Consider the following 17,342-nt stretch of genomic DNA (forward strand, 5'->3'; position numbering starts at 1 on the left):
TAGCTAGTGAGGAAGGAGGCCACTCTTGGTGTACCAAAACCTACCAGGCACCACTTTTATATTAAGTGCAATAGGCTAAACCTTTAACTAATATATTCCTGTTATCTTGCCTCCTGATCCTCATCTCTCAGAACTTCTGTTCAATGAGACTGATCAAGGAACTACTATTGTCAGTCAGGCGAAGCGTCTGGTTGCTAGGCTTTAGATTGAGTTCCTTCTAAAGTGTGACCCAGGAGCAAGGATACAGAGCATCATAGCCCAATAGAGGGGATAGCTCTTGGTAACAGAGTGATTTCTGTCTGTGTTTTTAAACAAAAACATTTTTTTTTACTGAGTTACCAGAAATTTTATGAATCTGCCAGCTTCTTAATGGCAGAAGCGAAGAGCAAGTTTGTGTTCTGAACCAATTTGATCAAATTGATTCAAAGGTGATCAAGTAGCGATGTATAAAATACACTTATTGCGTGAGCAGTGTTTTCTGTTTGAAAAGAAAATGCTCTTTTTCCTCATCACTTTCTCTAAATCAACACTGAGCTCTTTGTTCTGCACAGGACAACTGCCGTCGAGCCGAGAATGTGCTCCGTCTCTGGATCATTGAGGCCAAGGACTTGGCCCCCAAGAAGAAATACTTCTGTGAGCTGTGCCTTGACGACACTCTGTTTGCCCGCACCACCAGCAAAACAAAAGCAGACAACATCTTCTGGGGCGAACACTTTGAGTTCTATGGCCTCCCGCCCCTCCATAGCATCACAGTTCACATCTATAAGGATGTGGAGAAGAAGAAGAAAAAAGACAAGAATAACTATGTAGGACTGGTCAACATCCCCATGGCCAGTGTGACTGGCCGTCAGTTTGTGGAAAAGTGGTACCCAGTCAGCACACCTACCCCCAATAAAGGGAAATCAGGGGGGCCTTCCATTCGGATCAAGTCCCGATACCAGACCATCACCATCCTCCCCATGGAACAGTACAAAGAATTTGCAGAGTTTGTTACTAACAACTACACCATGCTGTGCTCAGTGCTGGAGCCTGTGATCAGCGTGAGGAACAAGGAGGAGATGGCCTGTGCTTTGGTGCACATTCTTCAAAGCACTGGCAGAGCCAAGGTAAGAACAGAAGGAACATGTCACAATGAGTCCTGAGGCTCATAAGCATTTCTCGTGGGTTTAAAAAAAAAAAAAATTCACAGACTAGGAAGGCTGGGTTTGCATAAATTTAAATAGAGATTAAGACGGAACTAGTATGAGGGGTGTACAGCCCTGGGATGGGAGTTAGAGGAGGGGAACACTACCAAAGCGGGGGAGAGGCTGTAGAGGGGAAGCGAAGTAAAGCAAAGCAGAATGAGCGTGGGCAAATCCTTTATAAAAGGAAGGCAATATAGGTGTGCAACACATTACCAAAGGCAGAAGTAGAATCTGTAAGTGCAAATATATTTCAATGAGCTAGATATAGACACTTAGAGGAGATAATTATTGCAGGGTTAAAACATTAGCCATGTAGGTGGAAGGACTTCCTAGCATCCTACCATCACAGAATGTTACGTTTGTACCTTGAGTACATAGAACTGTTTCCTGCATTGCTAGATAGGTGATGCACCATGAACACTGTAGCATCAAGAAGCTTGCAAATAAAATTTTGTCAACGTGTCTTATAAACAGTGAACACAGCAAGGATTCACCACAGTTAACATGGGTGATTAGCACTTGGATTAGCCTAGCTGGATTGTGAGTAGCCACCCTGAAAAGCCATACCCGCATTGCTGCATCCTCACACTGGTGCTGCACTCACTTGTGTGTGTCGCTCAGACTTCTCGGGCATATCCCATGGTTCTTCATGTGCAATAAGCTGAGCTGCTCTATGATTGTATCCCAACTTGTCTGTCCTTCTGGGTACGCGGGGCATTGTGGGAAGACATTAGAGGACTATCCTGCTCAAGGGGTCACTTTGTCACTGCAAAGCAGGTAGATTACCAGCCTGAGTGAAAGTGGTGCCCGAGCTCTAGCCTCTATGACCCCCAGCTGTACCAGCTACCCTTAGTTTTTAAAGCACAGCCAAACTTGGATGAGCCAGGTGTTGTGTGTGGACGGGAATGTTTACATAATCCTTTAACTTTTATACACTATATTTACCATCTTCCATGGCACATGTCCCTCTCGATAGAATGTCCTTTATGACCAAGCGTGATGAGAATTCAAACAATATCATTTGCTTGTCTGATCTAGAGCAGTTTACAGCTAGAGTAGCTCCTGTAGCATTGAACTGTAATAATTCTGGCAAGCCATCTCCAGATTCCTTCAGCGTTCCTTGCAACAGATCAGTAAATTAGCGTGTTAAAGCTCTACCTTTGTAGTGCTTGTATTTTGGATTCTAACGTACTGGTGAAATCTTACGATGTAGGATATTACAACCTGGAGCTCTCAAGTGAGCGATCCAGGATTTTGTTATATTGTTGTTACACTTGAATCTCACTAATTTACACTGATTGGGAAAACTGTTTCCAATTTTTAGAGAAAAATAAAAGGTAAGTAAATACCAATAAAGCAAGGGTAATGTAGTTTGATTGTAGTTATTGGAGACTTCCTAGTATACTAGTAATGTGCTTCAGTAAATTTTGTGAAGTAGCATTTTAGGGATGTGTGAGAGGCTGCCCCTTTTTTTTCTGCAGATTAGCAAGCTTCTGTTGTATTATTCACGGAGGCTTGATGGGGTGTTAAAATATGTAGAAAACAAACAAAAATTTGGTCTCTGCCCCCAGGATCCTTACAGTGTCTGAGGCTGGATTCTGGAAGGGGCTGGTTGCTTCCTGTGGGATGCTGAGTGCCCTCAGTTCCTGCTGGAGTAAGCAGCTGAGGAATTTAATCACCACTGCAGGACGGGGTCCTGTATTAGGAGCTTGCAGTCTGCTTTGAGTCTTGCCCTTTGTTCTGTCTGGCCTGCCTGATAGCCTGAATGCAGTTCAACACAATGCTAAATCAAGGCATAGTAGGAGTGCTAACTTTGTCTCCCAAATCCCCAGCCCATTTTATGCTCATTAATTTCCTTGGTCTAAATCCTTCTTAATAAAATTCCTGTATTCAGTAAAAAGTTGGATTTGCTTTCCTCCTGATATTTGAGTTTGGATAGCAGGGAATCACACAGGTAGTTATCTCTAACATGCATCAGTAAAGCATGATTGTAACATGTCAGCCATGGAGGAGTGAGTGTATCATAAAATGTCAAAAAAAAGCTTGGTTGTAGGGATTTTTTATTTAGAGGCTTGCTTCCACCTTTGTAATTTTACCCACCAGTCCCAGCTGCTATTCTAGCTAATCTGTATAGTCCCCAGTGCTGTAATATTTGCATGCCTTCCCCGAGGCCAGGCACTTCAGTTCAATTATCCTCTCATCCTGTTTTGATGAGTGCAGGGCTCCTTTTACTCTTCCCATCTGGGTTCTAAAGTCGTTTAAAGAGCATAGCATGATTCGGTTTGGTTAGTAAACCTTATTCCTGCTGGACTTTTTCCCTCAGGACTTCTTGACCGATCTGGTGATGTCTGAGGTAGATCGCTGTGGGGAGCATGATGTTTTGATCTTCAGGGAGAATACGCTTGCCACCAAAGCCATTGAGGAGTACCTAAAGCTGGTAGGACAGAAGTATCTTCATGATGCACTAGGTAAGAAAGTTCCAGTCTCTCTCTCTCTCTCTCTTTCACAGAACCTAGAGCCAAATACTGTCAGAGCAATCCGCCAAGTAACTTGGCTGTGCTTTGAGTATCCTGGTGGGAAATGCATTGACTGCTACTCCAGCCTCAAGGCTGGAGTTGGTTCTGTGGCTCTTGGAACCCCGTGTACTGAGATCCAGGCCCCTTACCACATAGCACCAGATCCACTGGCCTCAGCCAGTGCATACAGCAGCACAGGGATCTTTCACCTAGGGGACTTGTGACATGTCCCTTGCATGTACTCCTGAAATGCTGCTCTCTCACCATGTGCAGTAGAACCTCACTGGTTCTGCTGCATCTGGGCCCTATGTGTTTATGGAGCGCAGAAACAAGATTTGGCTCCTAAGATTTGCAGCAGCTGGAAAAAGTTCACACTCACTTCTGTGTGGATTAAGGTGTCCCGTTTAATGGTTATCTCATACCAGTGCTCTACATTTTTCTAGGTACCATCTTTTCCCTTGATTCTATTTATTGATTTAAATGTCATATCTCTTCCTTATGATTATGGAGTATGTGAATAGAGATAAAGGTGATTTTGATAATCTAACAACTAGGAAAGATACTGACAACATAGATGAAGTTCAGTGCCTTTGCATTGTATAAACTTTGCATCTGGACATTGCTGGTGAATCCAGTATCACGTATAATCCCAGATGAAAGAAACTAAATGGAAATTTCAAGAAAGGGTCAGTAGCGTTCTGCGTAAACTTGCATAGCCCCTTTGGTGGGGGAAAGGAACCGTAATGTTGAAGATGTTCCATACAGCAGGGCAGCCCAAAGTCCCACCTGAAAACTGATATGCACCTAGGGGTGTGAGGCTGAGGGCAAAGCTGATCTTCCACTGGATTTTATTGCTGGGGAACCTCCAACCAAGCTGTTCCTGTTCATTTGTCAAGGAAGGTACAAGTCCAAGCCGGTATTAGGGTTGGGTGCGTGTATGTATTATAATAAAGATTTGACAATTTGCATACACATTAGGTGCAGCATTGAGTTACTGGCAAATTTCCAGCGTGGCCTTATGAGTCACAAGCTTTGGTCATGACCTCTGCTTTTAAGCAATTAATTCAATACCCTGATAGTCATATTTCTCTTAATCCCACCCTAACCTTCTAATCCTGCACCAGATGCAAACAGAAATATTTAGGGTTACATGTGGCCAGCTGGAGAGAATGAGGTTGTGAGGCTAGTGAGCATCACAAACCAGGAGAACCTGCTTCAAGCTGTTCCGGGGACCCCTTGAGGATGCTTGTTTGAAGTGCTCTTTACTCAGGGAAAAGAACAGAATCAGTTGTTCTCCAGTTGCTCATCTCAGCCTACATGCTTAGCTCTTGCTCTTGTGATGTCCCAGGTCTCGAACCCAGACCTAGGAGTCCACAGACAGCAACTGCATCCTGTCCTCCACCCAAGGTCTGCTGAAACCTGGTGGGCCAAGACACTAGTAGGACTATAGCCTCAGTCAAGGCACCATCCACGGGAGCCCTGACTGGAGGATTGTCCAGCTCTGCCAGTTGTTCCAACCATGCTATTTAAGCCAGAAGGTGGCACAGAAAGCTTGCCCAAGCAACAAGGTGATTTCTTCTTGTGGCTACATTGGACCTTGCTTGTTCTTGCACCCAACCCTGTTCCTGATTCCTGCTCCACCCCTGTCTCACTCATGTCTTCACTCCTGTTCCCACTGTGCTCCATCCCTGTGCTTGATCCTTGCCTCTCCTCTAGTTCCTGCCCTTACACCTCACTTCCAACCATCAGTGACCAGTCCTGGCTCCAACCCTGGCCTCCGACACTGACTTTGGCTTGACCCTTGGCTCTGACTTTTGGTATCTGACCTCAGCCCTGACCCTCAGCATCGATTCTTGCTGCTGACTCTGGCTCGACCCCTGACTCTGGTAATTAGAAATTGACTCTGGTGCTGACCCTTGGTGCCATTCCCCAACTTGGACACCTGCTCTGCCCACTAGACCTGACTCCTGCTCTACTAGGCCAGACCACCTGCATCCCCACAGCAGCACTCACCCCAGCCCCCTCAACTTCCTGCTTCCTAGCTTACCCCTCCCAGCAAGCCTAGCAGACTCATCCTGCTTGTCTACCTGTCTTACCTGTACAGAGACACTGGTGGCTCTGTGCCGTTCCTCCCTTCCCCCCCCCCCTCCACATGCTACTGCCAAACAAGTAATCCCAGCTACAAGTGCTATCCCAACATTGGGGATGTCTACACAGTGACTAGACACCTGTAGCTGGTCCATGCCAGCCGACTCGGGCTGCAGGGCTATTTCACTGCCATGTAGACGTGGAAGGGTCCCAAATTGGGCTCCAGCTGAGCCCAGAAATCTATATAGCAATGAAACAGTCCCTTAGCCTGAACCCAGCAAGCCCGAGTCAGCTGGCACGGGCCAGCTGTGGGTTTTTCTTCTGCTGTGTAGACATACCCATTGCAACTTAGATTGCGCACAGCTCCCAGTAAATGGACAGCCTCCCTACAAGGAGGCACTGCCAGCTGTATTCTGGTTCTTCTCCTGCCCAAGGTGAGCCACTTTTCCCCTCTTGTTTCTTGGCTTAGGGAGAGATTGGAAATTGATGCAGGCCAGGTTAAATCATGTCAGAACTGACTCCTTCCAAGAGACCCAGCCCTCCTCCCTAGTGGCCTGGAAACTGGCCAGTCATCCAGGTGTTAAGTGGTTGGCCAGATTAGTCAGTTTCTCAAGTCAGAATCTGAGATGTGATTATGTGTATTTTGAGTGTATTGTGTATATCTTTTCTAATTCTGCCAGCTTTACTCACTGGGTAGAACCTTAAGGCACTACTCAACACGAGTAAGGGTGGCAGAGTCTAGCCCAGTACATGGAGGCAAGCAGCATTTTACTTGATGCCTTGTCTTCCAGCAGATTTAATTATCACCTTTTGGTTCAATATGTTACATTTGACTGAGAGTCCATTAATGTGCAGTAACTACATGGATACTTTTAAATTAATGACTATTTATACATTGTTTTGGACACTAGTGCTAAGCGATAAGATTGGGAATCATAGAAGTTAGAGATGGAAAAAGACCTGTTACGTCAGCCTAGGCCAAGATGGCTCTTGAAGATATATTTATCTAGTTTTAAATGCGTCACACAATACATTGTTAGATTCCATATTGTGCAAAACAAATTAACCACGCTGAATTCAGTATTAAGTGTATAGTATACCTACAAGCACATTTTAATACATGGTTAGGATCTGGCTATGGACTACTGAGAACAAGTTACAAGTGCATAAAAAATGATTTGGGAAACTATTGTTCCAACCAGAGTTTGCTTACCCAGAAGTGGTGCTGAGCGCTTAACTTAGCAAATAATACTAAACTGCCTTCCCTCCGCATAATTTTTCTGTAGTGGAGCCCAGATTATCTTAAAAATAACCAATTCGTTTTTTATCAAATTGTTGTTCATCAGCCAAACGTACTTGTTCTGATTATACTATAGAATTGCTGTTTACTAGAGTGAATCTCCTTCCTTCTGCTGTGAAATGCTGATTTCTGATACTTCACTTCTCCTATTGGAAGAGAATAATGCTCCTAACAGCTTTACTCTGTGCTTTTGAAGTTGCCCACTAATCAATCCTTTAATGGCCCAATTTCAACCCCTTGTGGCAAAGTACACTGTGAACAGACTCATTTCAGGAAGTTGTAGGTTCCGTTTCTTCCCAGGGTTCAGGCACCAGCAAAATTTTCTAAACTGGATTTTCCCATGAACTATGAATACTTGTTCAGAATAATTACAGCATGACCAGGTGTTGGCTGTAAGGTTATATACTCAAGCACATGAACAAAAATTTGTGGAGGTGAAAAGATTTGGGTAAATGTACTACCTGTCCTGCTTGCAAAGCCATTGGTGGTTTGGTTTTGAGGTTTTTTGTTTGTTTCTTAAACAACAGTTTTTGCACAGACAGTCCTCCTGGCATAAACTCCAAACTGGGAACATCTTCTGAGGACACAGCTCAGGAGTCACTGAATCATTAAGCAGATAAGGGAAGATACCCAGTGCACAGCAGCAGTTTAAAAAGTAATGAGTATGCTGGAGTCCATATGAGAGAGAGTAGAAAATACACTGACATTACAGAATATCAACCAATGGAGGGCCCATGGAGGGCACCATGCCCAGTCTGAAGTTGTGTGTCCAATTTCAATTGCCTCACTTTAAGAAAGAGAGGGTAGAAATTTAAAAGCTCTAGAAATAGGCAGCAAAGATTCCGCAAGATGTAAGGTTGACAAGAGACTGCATAAACCAGGATTAGTTAACCTGGATTGAATTATTCACAGTTGCAAACAACAGAGTGAAACCTGGTGAATCCTCCTTTTTTACCATGTCTCATAACGCAAGAACCAGGTGACACTCAATGAAATTAAAATACTTTTTATTTTTATTAGTTCTAAATTTACTGTATTGTCAGATTCATTGCCAGAGAAGGTCACAAAGATAAGTCGCCTGGCTTTGCATTTTAAAGGGATGGATAATTTTATGATCGCTAATAACATTTGTATTTATGCAAAAAGAGGTAAGGATAATCATTCTTCAGGGTGTAAGCTGATATCTTGCAGGGGTCAGAAAGGAATTCTCCCTCTCATCTTCCCTGCCCCCCAATGTACAGCAGTTGCACAGCTGGCTAGATTCATTATTTTGGGAGGGGAGACGAGCGGGATTTGCCTTCCTCTGAAGCCTCGGCTGTTGGTTAGAGCACCAATGGCCTGATCTGGTATGGCAAATCCTGTGTTTGAAAACAGTTATGAGGAGTCATGCACTCCACATCTGGTGTTTGGAGACTACCTCACTGCAGATGCTGGGTGCAGAAAATGCAGTTGCCGAGGAGAAGCATAAACAGGATTTAAAGATACATCAAGAAGACTTTTCCATAATTGCCACTGTTTGTAACCCTCTTCCCTTACAGGGGAATTCATCAAGGCTTTGTATGAGTCAGATGAGAACTGTGAAGTCGATCCCAGCAAATGTTCATCCAGTGAATTAACTGATCATCAGAGCAACCTGAAAATGTGTTGTGAGCTGGCCTTTTGCAAGATTATCAACTCCTACTGGTGAGCACCTGCCTCTCACTCATTGGCCACTTGGTTTGACCATTTGGTTAGGAAAGGCAAAAATAGTATCCCTCTCTCTCCAAAATATGGGAAAGCAGCAGTTGTGACCGAGGACAAATATACTTCCATATGTTATAGGAGCTTGGGTTCCTGTGGCTAACCACTCTCTACACAACATCGCAGAGAGAAGTTCCGTCCAAACAAGCAGTACTGACACCATACTCAGTCCTAAGTACTGTATCATATGGCAATGTCCCTTGAAATATTTACTGTGGCAATGGAGATATAGTGAATGATGATTGAATCAATGGGGTAACTTGAAGACTAAACTTCAGAAGTTCAATTTGAATAAGCAGCTGATAGCTTGGATGCTTATATGAAATGTTTTTCAGACCTCTTTGATCTGCAAAAGTGGTCTGGAAATTATATTGTAGGGAAAAAGCTTCACAGGAGTTTCTATTAGTGTTGACTTCTGATCAAGCTGGAAATGTTGAAATACTGGCTTTTTTGCTTCAGGCCAGATCTAATGAAAAGCAATAAAAAAAAAAGGTTAAAGCATTCAAAATCTTAAGTCCAATTATAGAAATGAGCAACAGTTCAGTGTGTCTGAATTTTTACAAACCAATTTGCCATTCACTTCAAACTAGGGATGAACATTTCTTAACCTGTAAATCTAAGTGATTGAAAAGGATTTAGTTTTATATCTTCTAGAGGAATGCTTTGAATAATACTTAAGTGTACCAACTAAAATGGTGATCTGGGAGCTAAGACTAGAAACCTAATAACATTTGCTGGGCTGAAATAACAGAATAGCCAGCGTTTCTGTTTTGCATGGTTTTGTATTTCCTGTGACAGGCTGTCAGTTCAACCTGTTACATTTCACACCTTTGTCATTTTATTGATTGATTTAATTGTTTGCAGTGTGTTTCCTCGTGAGCTGAAGGAGGTGTTTGCATCCTGGAAGCAGAAGTGCCTCAGTCGGGGCAAGCAGGACATCAGTGAACGCCTGATCAGTGCCTCACTCTTCCTCCGTTTCCTGTGCCCGGCTATCATGTCCCCTAGTCTCTTCAGTCTCATGCAGGAGTATCCTGACGACCGGACATCTCGCACTCTGACACTCATTGCTAAAGTCATTCAGAACCTCGCCAATTTTGCTAAGTAGGTGGCAGTAGCATATTAGCCCTGAAACAACAAAATGTTCAGGGGTCTCAGTCTCATTGCATATTATTGAGGAAAGGAAAGGAGAGCTCTGTGCAAATGCAATTCTAAAACTAAATCCTAGGAATACTGTGTGAAACTTGGAATGGGGAGGATGCTTTTCCACCCACATATTGCGTACATAAACCAAGAAGAGTACTGACGTGTACGCTGTCGACCTGATTCTGTTTTCAGGAGTAGTCACTGAAGTCAGTAAAATGACACTGGTGTAAACTGTTGTAACTGAGAACAGAGTTAGGTGTTTTCTGTGTAAGTACATACACACTTTGGTTTTCATTTGATCTCATATAAAGAATACAAGTAGAATTCAATACAAGTTACTTGAAGGTGGTAACTCCTTTTATCCAAACTCCCAGCCAAAGGAATGATGCAAAGGACATGCCCAGAGTCTCCAAAATGGGTAGTGTATGTGGGGGAGGTGGTGGTGCCTGTCACCCAGTGATATGAACAGTGGATTGTTAGTACCCAGATGAGTCAAGCAAAGCAGTGGGATTCTTCAATCACTTGCCCCTCTTCTCTCTTCTCCTACCCCAGGAAGAAAGATGAAGGGGAAAGCATTAGAATAATTCTCTGAACACTTATCTGTTGTATTCTGTGTGGAGGTCATTCATTCATTCTCTCTCTCTCTCTCTCTCTCTAGGTTTGGTAATAAAGAGGAGTACATGGCCTTCATGAATGATTTCCTGGAACATGAATGGGGGGGAATGAAGCGCTTTCTGCTGGAGATCTCTAACCCGGACACCATCTCAAACACCCCTGGGTTTGAAGGCTACATTGACTTGGGCAGGGAGCTCTCAGTTTTGCACTCGCTATTATGGGAGGTTGTGTCCCAACTTGATAAGGTAAAGCAGGCCCAAGGGCTGGGAGGGTGGATTCTGCAATGGTACCATAGCAACTGTCAACACCAGGAAATGCCCAAGGAGCAGCCAAGTCCTATTTTAGGGGGAACTTTCTAAAATTCAGTAACTCTTTAGAAAAGTATGTGACTGTGGCATTTATCCTTTAAATGATTCCAGATCAAGGCCTAGCTCCTGCAAGACCTGTGAGGCCTTGAACAGGATGTGCAAGGTAGTTGTGCTCCAGCACAAGTGTAAATGCTTTGCAGAGGCTGGGAGTTCAGTGTCGTTCTCTGCACAGTGATATGAAGCCTCCCTGAACACCCACTCCCTTACTCACACCTGTGCAGGGTAAACAGGGCACGGCATGGATGGAGAATGGGAATATCAGTGGAGACAACTCATTGCTGCCCATTCCCTTCTTAGGCTTTCCTCCTCCCAGATTGGAGTAGTTTAACAGCAGTGTTTTCATTAAGGGCCTGAGCCAAAGACCATTGCTGTCTCTGGGAATCTTCCTGCTGATTTCAACAGGCTTTGGATCAGATTAACATAAGATCAGGTTCCCCATGTATCCCCTGTCCCATTCGTACTTTTACATGCCCCACATTGTGCATGGTGAAGCTGATTCTCTAAGAGCCAACACTGCAAGCTCCTGAGATCTGAAAACCAGGCTGTGTCTATTCTGCTACCTACATCATCACGGGTAATGGACATTCTGTTGTCAGTCTTTAGCTGGCAAATTGGCTGATGCATGAGACAGAACAGATTCCAGCTTGCTTTTCCCGAGCCATGTGGGCTCTTCAGAGCTAATAGAATTAAAAACTGGTAAGTAGAGAGAGGACTCGGACACAAGGAGCAGAGTTCTTGAATAAGATTTTGCCATTTTTACATGTTTACAAGCATTTGGCTATTCCCATCACGCTGCAGAGTTTCAAATCCGCATTATGTTGTCTGCAGTCCCAGATTCCATTTACACCGTACTTGTCAGATCTTTTCTTTTCAAATTGGAGATGAGTTGTCTGCAGAGAACTGCTAATAATAATTTGTTACTAGCAAGTTTTGGAGAAATAATGATTTATTCAAAGATGTATTTCCTACTGGTACAGTATAAAATTATTTGTGTTGGTGTAATAGAGTAAATCTAAATGCCCTTGATGCATGAAGATAAAAACACACATTTTAGTTTAAGGATTTTTGGATTTGTTTGTCAGTTTCCCATCTATACTCATACATTTTTGCACTTTAAATGTCGTATGCAGTAAAATCTCTCCTACAAAGATTGCTTTCCTGAGGCCACTGGAATGACTACCTGAACACACCTGGGCAGATCCTGAGTTCATGTACATCAGGCCATTGCCAGTTTACCTCAACTGAAGATCTGGCCCAAAGACTGAAAGTTTCTGGCACTGTCAGAAGGAAAAAGAAGGGAAAAGCCCTCTTTAGAACTGGATTGGACTTATGAATTTGGCAGTATCAGATCTTATCTCATAGTTACTGGGGGCTGCGGAACTGCTCTCAAAATGCAGATAAGTGGTACATGGCTTGGGAGTGGAGGCAGGAAGCGGATACAGTATTAAGCCAGCGTATACTGTGCTCTTTTCCAGTGCAGCTGTATCAGTGTATCCTAACAGGTTTGGGGAAAGGGGTTTTGTTTGTGCTAAAATGGGAATTAAGGGTTAATGTTACACTGCCATGTTGCTTCACTGTGGGCAATGATTACAGGGACTAGGAAAGGGAATAAATTAAGTTACCAGGAAAAGCTGGAGGTTTTAATAAAGGAGAAATAATTGGGAGAAACAAGCGGGTGTAAAGTAACTTTCCACTGTAGACAACTGATTGGATGCCTGTTTCTGGGGGGGTGGAACCTGTCTTTCACAGGAAGGTAGTCTTTGTAATGAGCTTTACTGTGTGACAATACCTCCCTTACCCTCTACTTGCACCCCTACCAGTGGCAATGTGTAGATGCCAAAGTCACCTTATAAACTCGGGGCAGATTTCCAGAGAAGAACAGAAAATCTGAACAGCAGCCTCCACTACAGGGATATAGTGTTGGTAGAACTCTGCTTTATGGTCAGTTGCTGTTGTGTGAGGCCTTGCCAGACTTAAGTGTAATGATGCAAGGTGATAACTAGGTGCTAGTCACTGGCTGAAATGAAAATATTGGGTTGGATGTTACTGGAGTTTCCATGCACTGGAGTGAATGTTACTGGAGTTTCCATGCCGTTAATTTTAATTTCATTTGAAGTGGTGAAAGCCATGTTAGCTCCCAGCTTTTGATAGCACCTTGGTACAAAAGATGGCATCAGTGTAGAATGCCAAAAGGAGAAGGCTGATGAAATGGAAACCTCCCTCCCCCAAACCCTTTCAATTCTCTCCTGGATCCCCTGAATGCAGCCCACCCCCCCATTCTCTGTTGGCATGCATTTCTTTTTACCACATGACCCCTTTTGCCTGGAAAGTTCCCTCCCGTTAGCTGATTCTGTAGTCTCTGAATTCCCATTAATTAGTAGTTACTATAGTTTTTAACTTGACTCCACCCTGGATTTAGTTTGCTTTGCATGACAGTTTTGTGTTGGAATGGCAATAGTTTGGTTTTATTGAGCATGAATTTTATTTTTGGGGGTCAATCCTAATTTCTTTTCTATTTCCTTTTCTTTCCTCAATGTCTGCTGCACCCTGTTTCGTCTCCTTCATTCATCTCGTCGCCGTGGTTACGCTGCTCCGTAACAATGCATTATGGTCCTGCCACACCCACACACAAACACCCACCCTCCTTCCTTCCAACCTCCACCCCTCTGCATCGTTATCAAAAAATGGCGGATGTCGCGGTGCTTATTGTCCAATCAGGGTGAAAATTCCTTCCTACAGGCGACCGTGGCAAAACTTGGACCCCTCCCTCGCATTCTTGCTGATATCACCAAGTCAATGACCAATCCTACGCCAATACAGCAGCAGCTGCGGCGTTTCACCGAGCACAGCTCTAGTCCAAATGTCAGTGGCAGTCTCTCCTCAGGGCTTCAGAAGATATTCGAGGACCCCACTGACGGGTATGTAACAGCCAGGGTTCAAGAGAAGATATGAAGCAGAAGGGATGTAGGATCAGGCAGGTTGTAAGATTGTGTTAAGAGAACCCCTGTCCAAGCATAGTCCCCCCAAATTTATAACTAGGTACGTGCTAGGACTCAGAATTGCTATCTGTAGTAGGGAGGATAGGATCCCACTGAGATATACGAGGACTAGTGCTAAGACATGTAAACTTTTCACTTAGCCAGGATGCTGGGGTTTGCCTAAAGTCAATGACTTAGGATATTGAAAACCAAACCTTATACCACTGGCCAACCTGGGTGAAGTACAAGGAGATGGAAAAATACAAACAAAATGTGTAGCTCAATATAAATCCTGTAAAGCTGACTGAAATATCTCACTCTAGAGATTATATTACCTTTCCAATAGCATTGAGAAATGCATGTTATAGTTAGGCTGAGGGAGAATGAAAATATTAGAATAGCAAAAATAATCTGTTCTGTATTTAGTGTTACATTTCTCGCCTTGTAATTGTTACAATTCTGGAGAGCTCCAGCAAAAAGCCTGGTGATGGCTGAAATGCATGAGAACTTGCAACCTAGTGGTTTATCTGTCCATGCTTTGTGCTGCCAAGTGTAAGGCTTTGTTTTGTGTCTCAGATGTGTCTACTTTCTGGGCCTTCAGCAACTCCTGCAATTACTTGTTCAGACAGATTGAACAGGTATAGCCTAAAGTTCTGGGAGGCTGAGGAAGAGTGAGATGAAGTCTGGACTGGTTTAGAATCTAACTGGAAAATAGCAATGTCCGAGGGGGCAGAAATCAGTGGGAATGGTTTGAGTTTTACCTGTGAGAAGATAGTCAGGCAGTTCTTAAGTAAAGCTTTATTCTTCAAGCTAAACTAATTGGAGACGTGTGTATTGTGACTTGAGAAAAGTAAAAAGCTTCACAAAAGGAAATAATCTAGTTCCCTGAGGCTTTTTTAGAGAGAGGGAAGGGGATTAATTGAGGAAGAAAGGCATCTTTGGGACAGATTGACTGGGGTTGTAGCTGGTTAAAAATTAACCAAATGCCTATCTGCTCCACAGTGACTCACATAAACTGAAATCTCCAACCCAGGAAAATATAGATGGGTATTTTCGAGGGAAAACCTTACTGTTGGTTCAGCAGGCATCCACCCAGAGCATGACTTACTCAGACAAGGACGAGAGGGAGAGCATACTGCCCAATGGACGTAGCGTCTCCCTCATGGACCTGCAGGACCCCCATGCAACTCACAGTGATCATGCATCCATCCTGCACGATGTGCCTTTGCGTCTGGCAGGCAGCCAGCTCTCTATAACACAGGTGGCCAACATCAAACAACTGCGGGAGACTCAGAGCACGCCACAGAGCGCTCCCCAAGTAAGGAGACCACTGCACCCAGCCTTGAATCAGCAGGGCAGCCTCCAGCCCCTCGCCTTCCAGAATCCGGTTTACCAGCTGAACAACCCTCCTCCACCAATGCCAAAGGCCTCTGTGGACTCCAGCTTGGAGAACTTAAGCACTGCCAGCTCCCGGAGCCAAAGTAACAGTGAAGACTTCAAACTCAGTGGACCCAGCAACAGCAGCATGGAGGACTTCACCAAACGCAGCACACAGAGTGAGGACTTTACCAGACGGCACACTGTGCCAGACAAGCATGTACCTATGGCTCTGCCCCGGCAGAACAGCACTGGGCAGGCACAGATCCGTAAAATGGACCAGGTTGGGTTGGGCGCCAGGGCCAAAGCACCACAGTCCCTGCCACATAGCGCTTCCTTGCGGAGCACAGGGAGCCTCTCAGCAGCTTCAGGTGCAATGGTGACAGAGCCAGTTCAGAATGGGAGCCGGTCGCGGCAGCAGTCCTCGTCCTCCAGAGAAAGCCCTGTCCCCAAAGTGAGGGCAATTCAGCGGCAGCAGACACAGCAGGTAGGAACAAAGTCCTTCTCCCAGATTTTGTCCATTCTCTGTATTTGTAACTCTCAAAGGTAAACTGCCCACTTCAGCATTTTCCACTTACTTTATTTAAATGTGAAACAAGAAATGTGAACTGATTCTAGTATTATGGGAGGAGAGGCTGGAATGGGTAGGAGCAGCAGGCACAGGTTGTGGTTTGCTTTGCTACCATTACTACCTTGGCCAGCAACTCTCACTTGTTAAATAAAATGAGCACAAGATAATCAAATTAAGATTTTAAAAAACTGTGTTTTCAGTTTACCTTCACAATAGGAAAAGTGACAAATTTGTTCAAAGAAACAAAAACTGAAGAATTCCAAGAACAAAAAGCTTTGTTTCAAAAGCCAGTTGAGATGGCTGAGTTACAGTATATTTGCCTACTGAAGAGGAGGGAAATGAATCGATTAGAATAGCATAGAATCCATGTTGCCCAACTGCTAAGCAAATGCAATATTCTCATCAAGTATAAAGAAATGTATATTTCGTCACAACCCAACAACCTTAGCTCCAACCTCCACTACTCTGTCATCAATAATATCAGAATATGAACGAAATGGAAACACTTAATAGAAATATATATTTACCTATGTCTAATGCATATTGATTGGCCTCATATGCAAATCCACATACTTAATTTTACCAGAAGTCAATAACATTATGCACGTTTCATCTTACACAATTTTGTTCTTAACAAACAGCAATTATATAGTATTGAACAAAAAAGTGTCTGATATTTTAACTGATGTGTACAATGTAATGGTATCCCATAAAATGAAATACTGAAATACTGAAATTGAGCTAGATAGTCCATACAAATGCCCAACAGTTCATAGCACAACCACCTTAACTCTGATTTATGAAGATGTCCTGTATTCATTTCTCTGCTCAGGTTAGAACAGTACGTTTCTAGGCGGTTTAAGGTTTATGATGTCCTAACTGTTAATATCCTTGCTTTTCAGTACTTGAGTTTTGTAGTTTACATGAAAACTAAGTATATTGTTGTCATTCAGTGACCTTATCTGCCTTTGAAATGAGGCTCTGGGATATATTAAAACCAGCCGCTTGAATTGCACAGGGAAGCAGAAAGGAAGCCACTGCAGTTCTCTGACAACAGCAATTATGTGCTCATGCTGACACAATACTCGAGCCAGGTGGCTGCATTCTGCACTAGCTGAATCTTCCAGGTGGTCTTTGCGGGTAGGTCCAAGTAAAGGGCACTGCAGTGTCCCATCCTGGAAGTCACAAAGGTGCGAGTGAGGACTTGTGGCAAGGGAAAGCTACAACCGCTTAGGCTTGGTTTACACTTAGAAATGTTGTCAGCAGAGCTGTATTGATTCAGAGTGTGGAAAAAAAAAGTGCACCCCTAACTGACAGCTATGGTAGCTGGTAGTGCAGACTCCACGTATACCAGCACAGCAAAAAGTCCTTTTGCTGGTAGAGCTATACTGGCTTGCTGGAATTAGCTGCACCTCCACCTGCAGAGCCTGTTGGTATCGCTCTAGCAGTATGTATCTACACC

The 17,342-nt window shown here is 43.8% G+C and overlaps 1 protein-coding gene across 15 annotated transcripts in view; it reads left to right on the plus strand.

Moving 5' to 3' along the window:
- RASAL2 (RAS protein activator like 2) overlaps positions 1-17,342 on the plus strand; it is a 313,872-nt gene that overhangs the window by 280,360 nt on the left and 16,170 nt on the right. For 12 of the 15 annotated variants that reach the window (XM_039484239.1, XM_039484235.1, XM_039484236.1 and 9 more), the window contains 7 exons: positions 552-1,106; positions 3,508-3,652; positions 8,627-8,771; positions 9,693-9,929; positions 10,630-10,831; positions 13,673-13,872; positions 14,935-15,796. In XM_039484239.1, coding sequence (XP_039340173.1) covers positions 552-1,106; positions 3,508-3,652; positions 8,627-8,771; positions 9,693-9,929; positions 10,630-10,831; positions 13,673-13,872; positions 14,935-15,796 — 2,346 coding nt within the window. The remainder of the gene's footprint in view (positions 1-551; positions 1,107-3,507; positions 3,653-8,626; positions 8,772-9,692; positions 9,930-10,629; positions 10,832-13,672; positions 13,873-14,934; positions 15,797-17,342) is intronic. The other 3 variants (XM_039484238.1, XM_039484232.1, XM_039484234.1) reach the window with 1 other exon arrangement.

This window comes from Mauremys reevesii, linkage group 8 (assembly GCF_016161935.1).
Source record: "Mauremys reevesii isolate NIE-2019 linkage group 8, ASM1616193v1, whole genome shotgun sequence".
In the NCBI taxonomy this organism is placed as follows: Eukaryota; Metazoa; Chordata; order Testudines; family Geoemydidae; genus Mauremys; species Mauremys reevesii.